Source organism: Rhinolophus hipposideros, assembly GCF_964194185.1.
Source record: "Rhinolophus hipposideros genome assembly, chromosome: 1".
In the NCBI taxonomy this organism is placed as follows: domain Eukaryota; kingdom Metazoa; phylum Chordata; class Mammalia; order Chiroptera; family Rhinolophidae; genus Rhinolophus; species Rhinolophus hipposideros.
Genome location: NC_138047.1, coordinates 76,219,332 through 76,236,693, shown reverse-complemented (window position 1 = coordinate 76,236,693; position 17,362 = coordinate 76,219,332). Strand labels below are relative to the sequence as shown.

General features: G+C 38.9%; 1 protein-coding gene across 2 annotated transcripts in view; it reads left to right on the top strand.

Moving 5' to 3' along the window:
* The first annotated feature begins 12,541 nt into the window (after positions 1–12,541).
* SLC39A8 (solute carrier family 39 member 8) overlaps positions 12,542–17,362 on the top strand; it is a 67,266-nt gene continuing 62,445 nt past the window's right edge. Inside the window, exons 1-2 of one of the 2 annotated variants that reach the window (XM_081062317.1) lie at positions 12,542–12,678; positions 13,122–13,595. In XM_081062317.1, the coding sequence (XP_080918443.1) occupies positions 13,305–13,595 (291 nt within the window). In that variant the 5' untranslated portion in view covers positions 12,542–12,678; positions 13,122–13,304. Of the gene's footprint in view, positions 12,679–12,999; positions 13,596–17,362 lie in introns of those variants that run through there. The other variant, XM_081062318.1, reaches the window with a different exon arrangement.

Here is a 17,362-nt window from a genome sequence, read left to right as displayed (position 1 = left end):
AACCTTTAGGGGAATCCTTCCTTGCATCTTCCTAGTTTCTGGTGGTTTTGCCAGCAATCTTTGGCATTCCTTGGCTTGCAGCTACCTAATTCCAATCTCTGCCTTCATTGTTCCCTAGGGTTCTTCCTGAGTGTCTCTGTCTTCATGTGTTCATCTTCTTGTAAGGACATCAGTCACATTGGATGAGGGGCCCACTCAAGGAACTCATCTAAGCTAGTCCTATTGCAACAATCTTATTTACAAACATCCTCACTGTTTGAGTTACTGAGGGTTAGGACTTCAACATATCTTCTTCTGAGGGACACAATTCAACCCAAAACAAACAGAGTGATAGCTTGAAAGATCTGTAGGGTGAAAGGAACTTTTAAGTGCTAACTATGTTTTCTGCTCACGGGAATGATCTAGTGGGAAAAACTGATGACATAATAAGTGAGAGAAGGTATAATTGAGGGAAAAAAAAGATCTTGAATAAACAAGAGACATCCATTATACCAGTGGAGAGCTGGTCTTAGAAAAAAGTGTGGAAAGCTTGTTTGCAATAATTGAAGAAAAGGCAGAGTTTAAGAGTTCAGATAAGGGTGATTTGTAGATTTGATGTTGGAAAGAGAAATTTCTCTTTCTGAGTGTTTATATTTTCTCAGTGAAAAAGAAACAAATGTTTCTGATTTAAAATTCAGATCAATGTCATAACTGAAATTAGTATTGTTTTAGGGATTGTATCGTGTTTCCCCAAAAATAAGACTTAGCTGGACCATCACCTCTAATGCATCTTTTGGAGCAAAAATTAATATAAGACTCAGTCTTACATTATATTATATTATATAAGACCTGGTCTTATATAGTAAAATAGTATATTTTAGTAAAATAGTATATAGTAAAATAGTCTTATATTTAGTAAAATAGTATATAGTAAAATAGTCTTATATTTAGTAAAATAGTATATAGTAAAATAGTCTTATATAGCAAAATAGTAAAATAAGACTGGGGAAATACGGTAGTACATATTGAAACAAGAAAGAAATATATGAAACTACAGTACTGTACTTGAGACACACACACATACACACACACCCTGTTATGCTAGATACTTTAAATATATTACCTATTTTAATCCTTACAACACTTGACAAAAGTATTTTCTTGTGAAACGACCTCTTTTTCCACATACCATAAAGGTTGGGTTAAATATTAAATATGTTCATATAGGCCAGAGGTTAACTAATGACACATTTTCATGTCAGACGGTCTTTTAAAGGTTATAATGTCATCAGTACAAATTTGAGAAGAATTGAGTTAAAAATTTTTTTAAAAGAAATATTTAGGTTAAAGATTAAAAGTCAATTAGTAACTCTTTACCAATAAATAAATCATTTTACTAGTATCACTATTTATCAATATCATTATCTATTAGATATCATTATCTATCAATATCAATATCTATTAATGGCTATAATAAATGACAGAACCAAGGGGCCTAAAACAACAAGACAAAACAAATCTGTCTTTTGGCATTTAATACTTTTAGGAACCTCCACATTATATTTTTAATCACGTATCTTGGATAATAATTAGTTGTTAGAAGAATCTCGGCCAAGAAAAGAAGTACACTTCCCCACCCCCTCCTTACCCCCTGCCCCCCAAAAAAAACCAGCTGCAAAGAAAACAAAACCCATTTGAACAGCTGTAAAAGCGTTGCAAGTAGAAATGCACTGGAAGCAGCACTCTTGGGTTTGCTATAACCAGCTTCATGGGCTTTTCAAACACAGCTGCTGTGGCACTTTAGCCCCGCCTGCTTCTTGGCCATCAGCCCAGTCAGAAAGCGTTGTCTCTTTTTGTTTTTGTTTCTCAAATGGAGATCGCTTTTTGAGCAGATAGAGGTCTTTACCATCATTATCAATGTTTATATTAAAAGAAGGTTATGAATTTGAAATGTATATTGCTCTTTAATGTTGGCCTTTGTTTTAAATGAGTCAACATTTAAAAGCCTTAAAATACTTTTCTGTATTTAGGCTATCTGTGATTTAAATTCACTCCTAATACCTTAGAATATAAATTATTGGTGAAGTGTTCTTGTCTGGTTAAGGCAATGAATTAATTTTCCAAATGTTCATACATTAGAATTGAAATGTCAGATAATAATTGAAGCAACGATTATACGAGGAACATAACATCTGTAAGGAAATGAGGACATTTAGCTAACTCCACATTAATCTGGATGATATAGTGAAATTGCTGTTATTTTCTTTGTAGGCCTCGACCAGACCTGCCCCATAGAACAAATTGTCTCAGAGCGATTATGTCTTCATGCTAACTGTGGATTAGGAAGAGTAATTACAGATATTATTTTTTTGATGGAATTGGAATTATAGTCATAAGCATTGAATTCAATAGTGTTAACAGGAGTATAGATGAGTAAACAATGACAATGATATAAAGGTTCTCTATCTTAAAAACCAGGCGTCTCTGAACCAGCTCTAGAAAGGATTTTGATATAATCTGGTCTGTGATGGCACCCAACCCCATTCTTCTTTCTATATCTACAGCAGAGCCCAGCACAGTTCATGCAGAAGCTAATGCTATGCATGCATCTTCCTTTTCCATTCCCAGTCATTTTACTAATTTTACTCTTCAGCCTTGCCAAGATGGAGCATTATAAACCTCTTTCAAAATAAAAGAGCTGAAAGGACACTAAGGCTTATCAGCATCGACTTTCCGTCTGAACTCTCTGGATGACAAATTTATTGTGGCCCCTGGTTTATTCCAAGATTTTTCTTAGTCTTCTTTAAAAATTCAAATCCTAGAATTCTAAAATGATAAATAAAGTAGGCAGTGACCCAATAGAAAAAATTTTGCATTGTAAAGATTGAAAACTTGAATATAATATTGGTAAAAACTTGCTTTGTTTGCAGTGGATTAAGTAGGAATAAACAACTTGGAGAAGTTATACTGATTCTTATTTTGGATAAAATATTTTAGATAACTTTATTTTAAGTTAACTATTTAGTTGTATGTTGATGTTTTAGTATTTAGATAATTAGTAATATTTTACACTAAAACTCTCTGTAGTAATTATTATCCCTATGCAGTATTTTAGATGAAAGCTTACAAAGTGGTAGCCAGAATATATAGAGCCATTTATTATATCTTAATTATTTGGATTTTGAGGTTTTAGTCTGCCTTTTCCTTTACATGTGGGAGGGTACAATTGCAGTTGGAAAGTTTCAGAGCATAAAAATTCTGGATTTGGGGGACTTTTTTTCCTTGCTAACTATTGGGTTTGTAGACTCAGTTCTTGTTCTTAAGTGAATCTGTAATTGACCCTGTAGACAAGGAGAAAACAGGGTTCTTTCTTAAAATTAAAGGAAATTACACAGGCATGAAATACAGAAAGGGAAAGTTCTACCACACTCTTAACACTGGCTTTTCAATGAAAAGATGTTTATATTTTCATTCTACTTAGCCATCTAATGTTGTTATTTTGCAGTTGTTTAAAAATTAATAGTAAAAACTTAATTGTGAAGTTATTTTTCAGAAGATGTAGAAAATATGAAAAAAATCATAAAGAAAAATATTTTATCATTCCACCATTTAGATATGACCAGAGTTTAAGATTTTGTGCATTCAATTCTTTTCTCTATGCTCTTATTATTTTTTACAGAAATGAATTCAAATAGATTAAAAATAATTAACACTATATCAGCAACATCTTCCCTGGCATTTAAAATAACAAAAACTTCAAGTTAGTTTGAAAGTAAAACAGTCTGGAAATTACAGTTTGGAGATTCAGTTTCATTTTTAATAATAAAACTAATTAGACTATGTCAAAGGAAATAAGAACTTAATTTAATATATGAAACTCATATTATCAAACTCATACCATTATAGAACATCTCCTTCTACCCTCCTTCTTACTTTCTCTTCCCCTCGAATTCACAAATGACAGATAATAAAAAATTTGGAAAGGAAGCCACCTTTATTCAGTATTTTCCTGGAATTAATTCTGTTATGGCATTTTTCTTCTTTTTTTAGATAAGGGAAACCCAGGTGATAATTATGGGAGTTTGGAATAAAGCATTTACTTTTTCCCGCTTGTATTAACTTTTAAAAGACCCATAGGGCTTTTGTCTGAGTAAATATTTGGGCTTCTTTTAACATGATTTTCTTTCCTGTATCTAATTTAATTCCCAAACTGCAGTGGAAAAAAATATTTTTGCAAAAAAGAACAAACATGTTTTGGGTAACTTGGATTAAGAACTAGGTTGTGGGGTGCCAAGGGCCACTGGTTGTCCACAAACTTTAAGAAATACACATTCACCAGATGAGGCATTTCTAGAGATTGTGCCTGGAACATAAAAAACCATAGCTATTTGTAAATTCTTTTTTTTTTTTTGATGGTATCAGCTATTATGTCTGAGGACTATTTCTTCTATCACAAATGCAAATCGAACACTTTGTATTAGGACATGTTATTTTCAAGATTTTCACATAAAAATGGAACATATTTAAATGTAAAGCCACAAGTACCAAAGCTTGGTTTTTCTCAAGTGTGTGTGCCAAGAATAATTTTCCTCCTTCTGAAACATATAAAACAAAGAAATCAAAACAAGAAATAGAACTAGAAGATGTTAAAGTTTCTATGCTAAAATGACAAACTCCACCCAAGTTTTAAAAAAGCAAGAGAGAAAGCAGTGTTTTCTAAAACGGGCTCTCTGGACCATGGTCCTCCCAATAGAGAAATAATTTTCTGTTCTAGAGAGGACTTGCTACTCCCCTATTTGATATTATGTGTATTCGACAGACAAGTAGTGTTACAATGCTGTAAACCAGGCTCAAAATAGCATCTCGATCTGGTTTGGCTATTTGAAATTTTAGTTTTCCTTGGCTTTGTAGTTTATAAAATACTTTAATTTGTGTTACCTCATCGAACACTCATAACAACCCCAAGAGATACGTGGGAGAACTAAGGGACTCCAACTACGAAGATGACACAACTGTTTACATGGCTTCAGTTAGAATGAAAGCTCAAGTCTTCTGATTCTTATTTCATTGTTTTTTCTTCAATACCCTGTTGCCAAGAGACCTTGGGCAAGAGTAGTCTATGGTGCATTCCTTAGAGATCAGACAGCTCTTACACACAGGGCTTCATTACTTCATCAGGAATCATGGAGGAATGCTTCCTAGTAGTGAGAGTACTTCTGCAGCAAGAATGTGGCGTGAATGAGTCTCTGGAAAAATCCTCTGGTCAAGAGGATTCTTACGTAGATTTAAGCTCCTAATCGTATATACACACCGAAGAGAGAACACTTGTTCTGTTTACTTTTTAGCCTCCAATCGTCTCATTTAAATTCTGAAGTTAAAATGCTTTGCAAACTAAATAGGATACTATAGGGAAAAAAAAAGCAAATTATGCCTAGGTCAGTTATCGCTTTTTAATTCTTAATCTTTTATATTTTAATGTGAATGGAGTTTCCTGGATCAGCAGATTTGAAGGAAGGAAAAGCAAGGGAAGAGATATGGGTCCCAGGTCCTAAGGGGTTGAGAACCCTGAGAAGAGTTGCTTGTCATAGTTTCATTCCATAACTTTGCCTAAGGCTGGGCTTTGTACTAGGCGCTTATCTTGAAAACAAAATTCTTAATTGTTCTCACATGATTATATTTCCCAGCAGCTCAATTTCACTCAAGCTTTGGGACTCTGACCCTCAACTGTTGGAGAGTTGAGATATGGGAAGTACTCTTTTAAGGAGAACTGTTCATGCCCCCTGTTCTGCTTACCCCATTTCCCATCAAAGACCCAGGGCTACACAGGATTAGTAGAGTGAGAGGAACTGGATGCCTGTTAGGGCTATTTTTATAAATCTATGCTATTTTTGTTAGCGTTTGGTGGTACAGAATCATGCCAGTCACATAGTATGGGAGCTTCTTGTTTGCTATTTCAGATTTTCCTTACTGGGCACATTGGAGACACATTGACTGATTCTAACTCCCCCTTTTAGAGCTTCTCAGACTTCCACCACCATCTACATTTTGATAATTTTTTATTCCTTTAATTATAAAACTAAGACATATCTTTTGAAGAATTCAAATACCAAAGAAGTGTATAAAGGAAAATACATTTTCCTCATTCTTCTCTCCAGAGAAAGATGCCATTCTTTCCTTTGAATCCTCTGTTCCCCAAATCTACTCCTTAGCAGGTAAACAATGTAAACAGCTTGGTGCATATTCCCCCAGATCTTTGTTAATGTACGTACACACACACACACACACACACACACACACACACACACACACATACACACTGTTGTTTATAGTTTTACAGTATATTCATTCTGCTATTCTTTTTTTCATTAATTTATTCAACATCATTTCATCTTAGTACATATACATTTTCCAAAAGTTCTAAGAATATGTTTAAAAATGTGTGGAATTATAAAGCACAGAAACCATGGTGAAGTTATGCTGGGGAGGTAAGCTGAGCTGCATGGGAGCAAAAAGCCTGGGGATATGCGTCCATTAGGAAAGGACAAGAAAGGAGGAAGAAGACCTAAGAAAAACATAGGTTAATACAGTTTCCAGTTTCACTTATTCAATCCAATTGAAGTCACACACTATTATTCTCAAAACATTGACTGGTTATTATTTTTGGTGGTAAAATGGAAAGAGGCAGATTTGGGCCTATGTTCCAGTCTAAATGTGTATTTTACCATGTCACTTAACTCCCCTGAGCTTTCCTTTCTTTACTCAAAAATGACCAGATTAGACTTGATGATATCTTTGGTTCTTTCTATTTCTGATTAGTGCTTTAATTTCCTGGAAAAAAAACCCTCAAGAATGTTGTTAGGTATAAAGTAGTCTTTGTTCCAGGGTATTCTTGGTGTTCTTGTTCATTTCTCGATGGTCTCAATGGCAGTTCAATTGGCTGATTACATAGGTCACATTACCCTACCATTTAAGCTTATAATACTGACATTCTGTTTTACAGTTTATAAAGAGTTTTCACATACGTTAGCAAATCTGATTTTCAGGTTTATTTTCACTGATGTAGATTGAGCAGATATTATTTGAATCCTCATTTTATAGATTAGGAATTAAGTTCAGAGTGGACTTGCAGAAATCTGATTCCTACCTACACTGTGGCACTGATGGCTGAATAGACATACGTGATTTGGATAGAGTCATCATCTTGCTCTTATTTGAGAATTTTATGTGTGGCTTGTTTGTAATAATAAGGAATGAATATTATTTGATATTTGTAATACAGAAAAAATGAGGTATAAATTCACTAAGGAGATTTTTTAATGCAGATGATCATAAAGAATCTTTTGGAGCATCACTAAACGAAGACATCTTTGACCCAGTGGAACTTAGAGATTTTTTCCAGATTCTGTCAGATCTCACCTTACTACCCAGTTCCAAAGATTCTCTTGTAGTTCTTGCTCTTTCGGGTCTCCAAGGGCTTTTGATCTTGCGTTTCTTCATTCTGGAATGTGTTCCCACTCCCCATCTTTCTGTCAACTTTTTACTTATCCTTCAACCTCAAAGATTATCTGCTCTATCAATTATTTGCTCTGCATCTTCTACAGACATAGGTGCTTCTATCTGCCTCCACTGCAACCTTTAAAATCTCCATTATAGTAACCTTTACACGTCCATTTAACCTTAACTACAAGCTTCTTTAGGATAAAATAAAATGCATCTTTTTACACTAATATTCCCAGACCACATGGACTGTAATCCAGATGTTAAAAATATGTATTAAATGAGTAAATGAATTTCACTGAATATTATCAAGTTGGGATTTTAGCAGAATTTTAGTTTTAATTTCTAAGTAATTTGTTGCAGGAAATTTCTCCTTTCCTTATCAATACTCAATGTTTTATTTTTAGAAATTTGAAGCAATTACCAACTCACAGAAAAGATGTAAGCACAGTCCAAAGACCTTTCTCCACGAACCATTTGAGTGTAAGTTGCTGCTCTGATGCTCCATTATCTTAGAAAACCTTAATACGTATTTCCTGCATTCTTTGACCACTTGCTTGCTTTCAGGAACAACAAGAGTTTTGGGGTTCATTTGTTCTTTGCCTGCCCTGTCCTGGGATCAACCATATTTCTAAGGAGCCCTGGTTCTTATTAGTGGAGAATAGTTTTCAGAAGGCAAGCTGAGGGCCCTACATATGGTTATGGTTGTTAGGGTGCTGTTCCCAGGCCGTCCCAGTGGACTGGGGATTGTTTACAACTATATCTGTTTTTATCCTTTATACATTGAAAACCATGAATTCACACTGATATCTCCAATTCTAACCTAACATTATGAGTTCATCCTAGTTTTCTCCTCCTCCATGTTTGCAACTCCCTTCCGTGACAATGAGAAAACTGACCACTGTTATGTTTAATATATGTATGTGTTTAATGAACCCCCTATGTATAACTCACCTTTCCGTTTCAACTGCCATCTCCTTTTGCACTGATTCTCTCCTTCTTCTCCTTGGCTTTGGACACCTCATTATTCTGCACCCAAATTTCAATATTTGGATAGGTTTCCACATGCATAGAAGCCAAGTCTCACACACCAGTTGGCTGTCCTACAATTCAACTCAATTCTGACACTATCTATCTGGAGGTAGTATCCATCCCAAGTTTAAGGGCTCAGTCCCACGAGACTGCCCTCGCCCCCCACTTCAAATGCCGGCCACAAATGCTTCTGACTGACTGGCTATAGATTGAAGATCCCAACGACTCACAGAACTTAAGAGAAACATTTTACCTACTAGATCCCTGATTTGTTATAAAAGGTATACCTTTCTGACCCTCTAATCACACAGTTGGTTTTCTTGGCAACCAGCTACCATCCTCAGGTGGGTCCAAAAGTCACATCAGTAACATAACAAGAGACACCCTCTTATCATTTAGGAAATCCCAAGGGTTTTGGCTGTGTGTCAGAAACAGAATGAAGATCAAATATGTATTTTTTTCATTTCAATCTCACTGGCACACATCCCTTGTCAGGGTGCCCTTCTCACTGCAAAAACTCTGGTACCTCATGCTGCTGCTCAGCAGGGTCTCCCTCCTCACCCTTGTCCATCTCTGACCTATTTTTCAGGGCCACCTCCAAGCAGGGATGCCCTCCTCACCCACCCAGGCTCTGACTCTCCACACTCAACTGCCTCTTTTTTATCCCTGATCCATGGATGCCTTCTAGTCTTTGCTCCACATCAGGCCACTGATTTACATGGACTCCCTTTTCCTCCAGCTTAGTTAGGCTCTGCCAAACCATGTGGGGAAGGATCTTCCCCTCATCACACTTGGGTGCTGTCATTCTGTGCTGGGGTGCATGCACACACTCTTACCCCATTAGGGATACAGCCTCTGATTTTCGATGTTCTCTCCCACAATCTGGACATGTTTGTCATCCTGCTGGGACTCTAACTGCTGACATCTCATTTCCCTCTTACCCAGATACACTTCTTCCCTTGTTCAGGCTCCAACGCCTTATTTTGGGCCACTCTGCCCTCTGCTCAGATACTGTTTATTGTGCTGTACTCCACCCACTGGCTTTAGGACTGGAAGGAAGAGGAAGAGAGGACAGGGAAGGAAGGAAAGGGACATAACATCTCTAAGATTTGCTTATTATTTATTAGTCCTTCTACAAGGAAATGAATGCATCAGAAAAAAGTTTAAAGCAGGCCAATTTGCTCCTTATTTGCTATAGTAACAAAAGATTTGGACTGCAAAAAATTGGAAGCTATTAGAAGAAGGAGAATTTGACATTAAATGTCCTTTCCATTGGCGAACTGAATTTTTATTTCTCTTCTAGGTGTTTCATGTTTGGTTCTGATAGATAACTTCCAAATTAGACATTTAGAAATAAAGAGTTTGGAATGGATATTTGTTCTTGTCTCCCAATTTTCTTCTTTCATAGATGACAGAATTCAATCCTGGTTAGGACAAATGACTTTCCTAGGTTTCCCAGGTGACAGAATCAGAAAGAGAAAGGACATTTGTCAACAACCTGGCCAGTGTTCTTGACATGTTCCCTTCATTATTATCATTTAAAATTATTTGACCTTTAATATGAATTTCTGAGAAAAAGTATAGTTCATACCGTATACCTTATATTTTAAATCAGAAGTTCTTTTCTTCAGTAATGATATTGCCATATTTTTGGCCCTACACATTATATGAGTAGAGCTTTACTAAGTAGTACATTGGAGTGGAAGATCTAGAAATTAGCCTTACCAATTTGGTAGTTATTAACAACAGTAAATTGGTAGTTAGTGGATGAAAAAAAGGGTTCTATGGAAAGAAACCTCACAGGGTGATCTGATCATAAACTCCTAACTGGGCAGGTCGTGGTGCCTCAGCCTATAACTTTTTTAGTAAAGGGCTTATTTGCCTAAAGCAAGCCCTGTCCATTGTTTCTGTGTATCTAGGTTCACACACCTTTGAAATGCCTTTTTTAGACCCCTCCTTCTAAGGCATAACCACCCTCAAAAGAGCATATAATTTTAATCATCCTGTAATGTCATCCCCGCCTTACTTTCTCACTCCTTCATTTAATCTTCCTTATGTTTCCTCCTTAATTGCAAATGCATAAAGGAAACTGTAAAATTGTTACTCTCCAGAGCATTTGAGATCTTATGGCTTAAACTCTTATAAATATTCTTTACAAGGTTTGGACATTTCTTACAGCGACATTAATAGTTAGAGTTTCAAATACTCTCTCTTAATTGCATGCTTACATTATGTTAATTATATTTGGTAGTTGGTCAAGTTGCTTGGTATTTGCTTGGTAAAGTTGCCAAGCAGGTTATTATTTATTTTACTGTTTATTGTCTTAGGGGGTTGATGGGTCGGAAGAACGTGGGTACAGAGACAAGTACACAGATATGAATGGCTATAAATAAAATTTTATTTTCAAAAATACACATTATAAAATTTGTATTATTTAAAACCCATTTACACTTGTGGAAAATCCAACATCTTATCAATGTATCAGTTCTTTCTGGGAACAAACAACTTGTTGGATGTAGATGAATCATCCAGAGCTTTCATTAATTTCCAAGAATTCACCTTGAGTCCCTGAAGTGAAAAGGAAAAATAGGCAACAAACTATTTTAAGAATCCAGTAAAAATCTTGACCAGTACCATCAGCTGTGTAATTTAAGAGCTTAATGGTGACATGAATTTACTTCTGGTTCTTGGGTGAAATAATTGCTCTTTTTACACCAATGTAATTCTGTAAATTAATATTAACAAATATACAGATTTTATAATTGGAAGGGATACATCATCAAGATCTTTTTGGTGATCTCTATTCAAGGCAGGAATCCTTTTACCACTTACCCATGGGTTTGAATCACTTTTTTTCTTTTTTAACTTTTATTGATTTTAAGTGTGTTTTTCCAGGACCCATCAGCTCCAAGTCAAGTAGTTGTTTCAATCTAGTTGTGGAGGGTGCAGCTCACACTGGCCCATGCTGGGATCCATCACGGCAACCCTGGTGTTAAAAGCATCGCACTCTAACCAACTGGGCTAACCAGGGCCCCTGAATCACTTTCAATCATGGAGAAATTTTTCCTTCCCAAAACAGTTGTGACTTATATTCTTCAGAAACCCCCCCTCTTTGTAACTTTGCTCTGTTACTGCTGCCTTCTGCACTCTGCAGTTAGAATGTAGTTAAACCCTCTCTTTATGACAGGCAGTCAGTTATGTCCACCTAGATACTCATCCTTCTGGAATTTTCTCTCCCTGTCTCTTTCTTTCACGGTTGTATCTAAGTAATTCATGGGAGATAAGATTCTTTCCTCCTCCCTATCTCCTTGCTCTCATCTGAACTTAGCGTCTCTTTTAAAATATACTGTTTTAGGAGGTTGTGAACTTACCTGATGAAAGGCAAGAACACTTTGAATTCTTCTTCTTGTCCTTAGCCATGAAACAGTGAATCATGGTTTCACTTTACTTCTGTCTGGTGGACAATTATATTCACCAGACACAATCTTTGTCCCCAAACACCGCATTCACTTTGCACAAACTTGATGACCTCAAAACTAAATCAGCTTTTTTTGAACCCTCATCTGAACAAACATTCATTTTGATCTGAGGATATCCCGTGAGGCGTCAGGAAGGGCCGGCTTGGGCAGTGCTGGCTCAGTAAGCCTGCCACCACACTACAGATTTCGTTTCCCTTTTCTCCTCTGAGTTTTAAGAAGTAAGACAAAAAAGCAATTCCTGCTAATCTCTTAGACAATGGAAGGGACTCCAGACTCTATTCCAGGAAGCCGGTTTTATCAAGGTAACAAAGAGATCACCGAGAGCAGAAAGAAGGATAGGAACACGGACACGGAGGTGGCATTAAGGTAACCCCCGGGGGTGAAGGTGGGCAGCCGGCTGGGCTGAGGCTGGGAATGCTCAAAACAAGCAAAGAGGAAAAGCCAGCGGCCCTGCGCCCCGGCGTGGACGCGCGCGGGAGTTCACGCTGGGGGAGTATGTCACCACGTGCTGCAAAGGCGGGGACAGGGTCCTCCTCCTCTTATCTGTTCAGGGTGCAGGGCCGGATCTCGGAGTTTCACAACGGACTTGCTAGAGATAGTGGAGAGAGAAAGAGACAGAGAGAGACTCTGACTCTCACGTGGAGACACAGAGGGACACCGAGAGACAGAAACAAACAGGCAGACAGGCGAGGTGAGAGGTTAGCAGGCTAGCGAGTCCTTCCTACTAGCTTGCCAAGAGCAGAGCTCTGGGAGAGGGAGGGTCCCCTTTAGACACTCAAACACCAGGACACCAAAGGGTCATTTCCTGCAGCTCCTTGGGGACTGCACGTCTCACCCCTTTTAAGTTTGCTTTGAGGGACTTGAGCAGAAAGACAGGAAGAGAAGGTGGGGGTTCTACAGCGAGTACGATTTTAATTCTTAAGAACTGGCGGTGGTTTGGGGCTTTATATCCGGGAGGAGCATGTGTCACCACACTGTACGCAAATCCTGGGACGTTTGCAAACCCGGCTCCGGGACAGTTGGCCCCATGCCCGGCCGGGCGTTCGAGGGCTCCGGCCACGCAGTGCTCCCGGGGCCAGGCCGCGGGTGGCCCGGTGGCTTTATCTCTGCCCCCCTTTGTCCTCTTTATCTCAGGCTCTCCAGGAGGCCCGGGGCCCCGTTCTGCCTATCGCTCCCACCCCCGGCTGCACCGCCACTTCAATGCCCCGCAGGTCGCGGGCTGCTCCTCTTTCCAAGGCGGCGGAGGACCAGGGGCGCCCCGCGCCACCGCTGACTCGGACCCGCGCCGACGCCTGACCCGCACGCCCTTGGGCACCGATGCGGGTGCGCCCGGCGCGTCCTGGTGCGCTCCAGCCCTCTTCCGGCCCGCGAGGGGCAGCGCCGGCCGGGATGGCCCCGGGCTGGGCGGTGGCCGGGCTCCTGCTGCTGGCGGCCGCCAGCCTCGGAGGGGCGGCGGCGGGACCCGGGCTCGCCTTCAGCGAGGATGTCCTGAGCGTGTTCGGCGCGAATCGGAGCCTGTCGGCGGCGCAGCTCCGGCGCCTGCTGCAGCAGCTGGGAGCCGGCCGGGCGGAGGGCGCCCTGCACCCTGGGCAGCTGCACTTCAATCAGGTACGGCGCCGGCTCGGCGGCCCTTGCGTGCGGTGGGTCTCGGTCGACTTCCATTTGTAGGTGAACCGTATTGATGTGGGAAAAGTGCTGGAGAAAGAATTTCGTAACGTTTCTCAACTAGGAGGCGGTAAATGGTTGGTGGCACTTGATTTTCACCAGCCCGGTCTCCCTTAGCCGGGGTTAAAGGGCTGGTGGTGTGGAGGGAGCCAGAAGTTGAAGTTTTAAGCCTGAGCGGTCAGACGTTTGTAGTTGTAAGATTTTATAGAGAAGTTTATGAAGTAGGCGAAGGCGAGAAGAATCTTAAGAGATGCTTTCTAGGCAGGATCGGTGTACTTATATCTCCCAGGCAAAGACACCCCCCCCCCCCCCCCGTTAACAGTTGCTGGGTGAGTAACAACTGCCAAGGAGATATCACGTAGTTCTGTCTCTCCTGCTTACGTTACTCGAGGCATTTAGACCTGAAGGGACATGTTGTACAGAGAGCGATTGAGATCATACCTGATGTTAAATTTCAAAAAAGGATGGTATTATAGATTCCTACTTATTTACATAATACACATTCTGGGATTATTTCTTCAAATTGTGAAGTAGGCAAAGTGTGCTTTCTGCATCCTCCCAAAACTCCTCCCTACTTTTAAAAATGTTGTTAACTTGATTTTTTCCCCCCCTTTCTACTCTTGTTCCAGTGACAACTGATGAATAGCAGTATGCCGTATTTTCCATGTTGTCCGTCACTTCTGGGCGATGTTAGTTTATCTTATAAAAAGCTTTTGTGCTCCAAGATGTGTGGGAAATGCTGCTTATTATTCTCCACTCTTGGAAATTTAGCATTTCCCAACATATCTGAACTTAGATGACAGTTAGGGAAACTTTAATCCGATAAACTCCTTGCTAAGAACATTATAGATAGGTTGACATTCTTTTGGTTAGAAATATCTTATCTCCATGTAAACACATATCAAGAATTAGAATTTTCTGATGCCATGAGGTATCAAAGGGCGACCTCACTTTGAACTGGAAGGGTTTTGTGATCCACCTATGCATGTTCTTTGTAAACTATTCTTATAGTTCCAGTCTGGCATGGTTTAATTAAACATTTGGTTTAATGTCTGAGAAATGGTATGTTGGAAAAACTGAAATTCCCCCATATTATATTGATATTTTGGAAAATAAAACAAAGCAAACCACTTCCTAAGTATTTTCTGTCTAGTTGCAATCTCTTCAAGTAGGGAAAACAGCTGAGCTGACTAAAGTATTTCTAGGTAGCAGTAGGGGTGGTCATATGCTTGGAAAGACGCTTGGGGACTTGACTTGCAGCTGCATATCTGTAGCCCACACATTGTTTTGACATAAATTATCTCCTTATCTTGCAATGTCTGGAGGTGTTTACAAATTATAAAAGGACAATAGACCCCTAAGCCACCCCATAGAAAAGACACTGGAAAATATACCTAAATTATTTAAGAAAATTGGTTAAGTTTATTAGTAATATGATTCCCAGTTTATGAGTACATAGGATGCCTCAATAGATAAATTATATGTATGTTGACACTTTGTTTCTCATTTCATGTTTACATATTTAATTACTCTCATTATGTCCATCAAAAAGAGACAGGAAAAAGCCCATAATTTGAAAACAAAGGGAAGCCAAGGAAAATTTATCACTTAATCAGACCTAACAAACAACTATTTGATGTTCTAAAAAGACATGATGAAAACAACAATCATCAAACAAAATGATGACAAAGGAACTGCCATTCCAGAAGAATCTATTAATTTGCCAGCATTCATATCTGCTCCAGCAGGAAACCAGGCAATTTGGAGCAAATTTTTGGGCCATTTAATATCTCCATACCTTAAAGTATATAACTTGTTTCCTCACCTGCAACAAAGTAGAATAAATAATGTATGGGCCTACTGTGAGAAGCTTGCTTTTCTGACTTTGAAAAAGGCTGAGAAAATAGAATTTATTGCTGTGGACCAGGGAATTATTGACTCTTCTGTGAGATCTATTTATTTATAAATGACTTTGTTCTTTTAGATAAAGGCTATGATATTTCTTAGGTCAGCTTTTCTCAGGTCAAGATTACTGTGCTCTGGAGGTTTGTTAGACAATTTGGAAGGTTTTCTAATATTTTTTTCAGTATCCCTAAGTACTGTTAAATTAACTTGCTGCTTTGGGAGACCAAAGTGATCTCATGACAATTTGGTCTGGTAACAATTGAACAATTGGTTTTATTGTGTTGTTTCTTATGGTTACTGAGGGTACAAAAATTACGTAGAAGAGGCTACTCAAACAGTGAGAAGAGGCAGCTCCTTTAGGTCAGTGGGTCTCCAAAGTTACTGCGTGTAAATCTCATGTATGTCAGGGAGTTCGCAGCATACACTGGGACGCCCCAACTGAATGGGTACTTAGGGTGATTAATTTAGGGCATTTAACAATGGCCTTAGTGCTACCTTTTGTTTATTCAGGTATTCCTTTCTCATTCCCCAAATGTTCTTTTCTCTTCACGTCCTCTTCCAAACATTTCACCTCCAAGTTCTTATTGTAGAAACTGATTAAATAGCTTGTTAAAAAAGAAGATCCTCATTCTGCAAAGTATCACACTAAACGGATTCGAATAAATCAGTGTCCCAGGGAAGGGGGGTGAGGGTGCTGGAGACGTTGGAGTGGCTATGGTAGCTTGGCCTGTGAGGCAACCTTTGTTTCCCACCATCACTCAACCTTACACCGTGCTTCTCTCTTTTAACTCTGTTTTCTTTTGATAAGTATCTTGCAGCACATCTCCTGCATCTTTTATTCCCCTTTCACATTCCTATCACCTGCTTGCCTGAAATTTGTTTGTAAACCCCTTTTAGTTCATATTCAGTCTTCCTGAAGCAGTGTTTGGAGTATGCTTATCTTCTTTCAGAACTCCTCCACAACTGTCTCTTGCCTGGTGAAGTCTAAATCTTGAGCCTGGCTTCCAAGGCCCTGCATCTCAAGGTAGATCCTGAGAAGTCAACCTACCTCGCCAGACCCAGCACCCACAAAACTAAATTATTTACTCCTCTGTAAATTCACCTTATACTTTTGTTCAGCCACTTATTGGATTATTGTCTCCCTTGCACCCTGCCTTTTCCAGCTGGAATGTCCTTTTCCTTAAATTGCCCTATCAAAATCCTACATTTTAAAATGCCCAGTTAAACTCCATAAAACCTTTGTAGGGCACCACAGCGGCACTGACACACTGGTTTTCTCTCTCTTTTTAATCCCTTTTTATTATGGTAGTGACAACTATTCATAAAATATTCAACAAATATTTTAGATGACTATTATACTCAAATTAGAGTGGTCATTTTAAAGAACAAATCTGATCCTATCACTTGTCTTATTAAAACAATCAAATTCCTTCAAAATGAACTTCAAACACTAGTGTGGCTTTAGCCCTTTCACGATCTGACCCCTGTATATTTCTCAAGCCTTATCCTTTGCCACTACCCCAGTCTTCATGGACTGCCTGTAGTTCCTTGTTTTCCATATACATCTGCTCATGCTTCAGGTATTGGTTTAGTCATTACTTTTTCTGAGAAGTCTGTCTTGATCTTCTCAAGGATCTAGTAGGAGCCCCTTCGATATCATCCTGTATGAACTGATGCCTGTGCAATCCTAACATATTATCTATTGCACTTATAACATGCAAACAATACGTATCAATTTTTTCTTTTTATGTGGCTGCAACTTCCCCCTTTCTTTGCCCACCCCCTACCACCTCCCATGATTATAA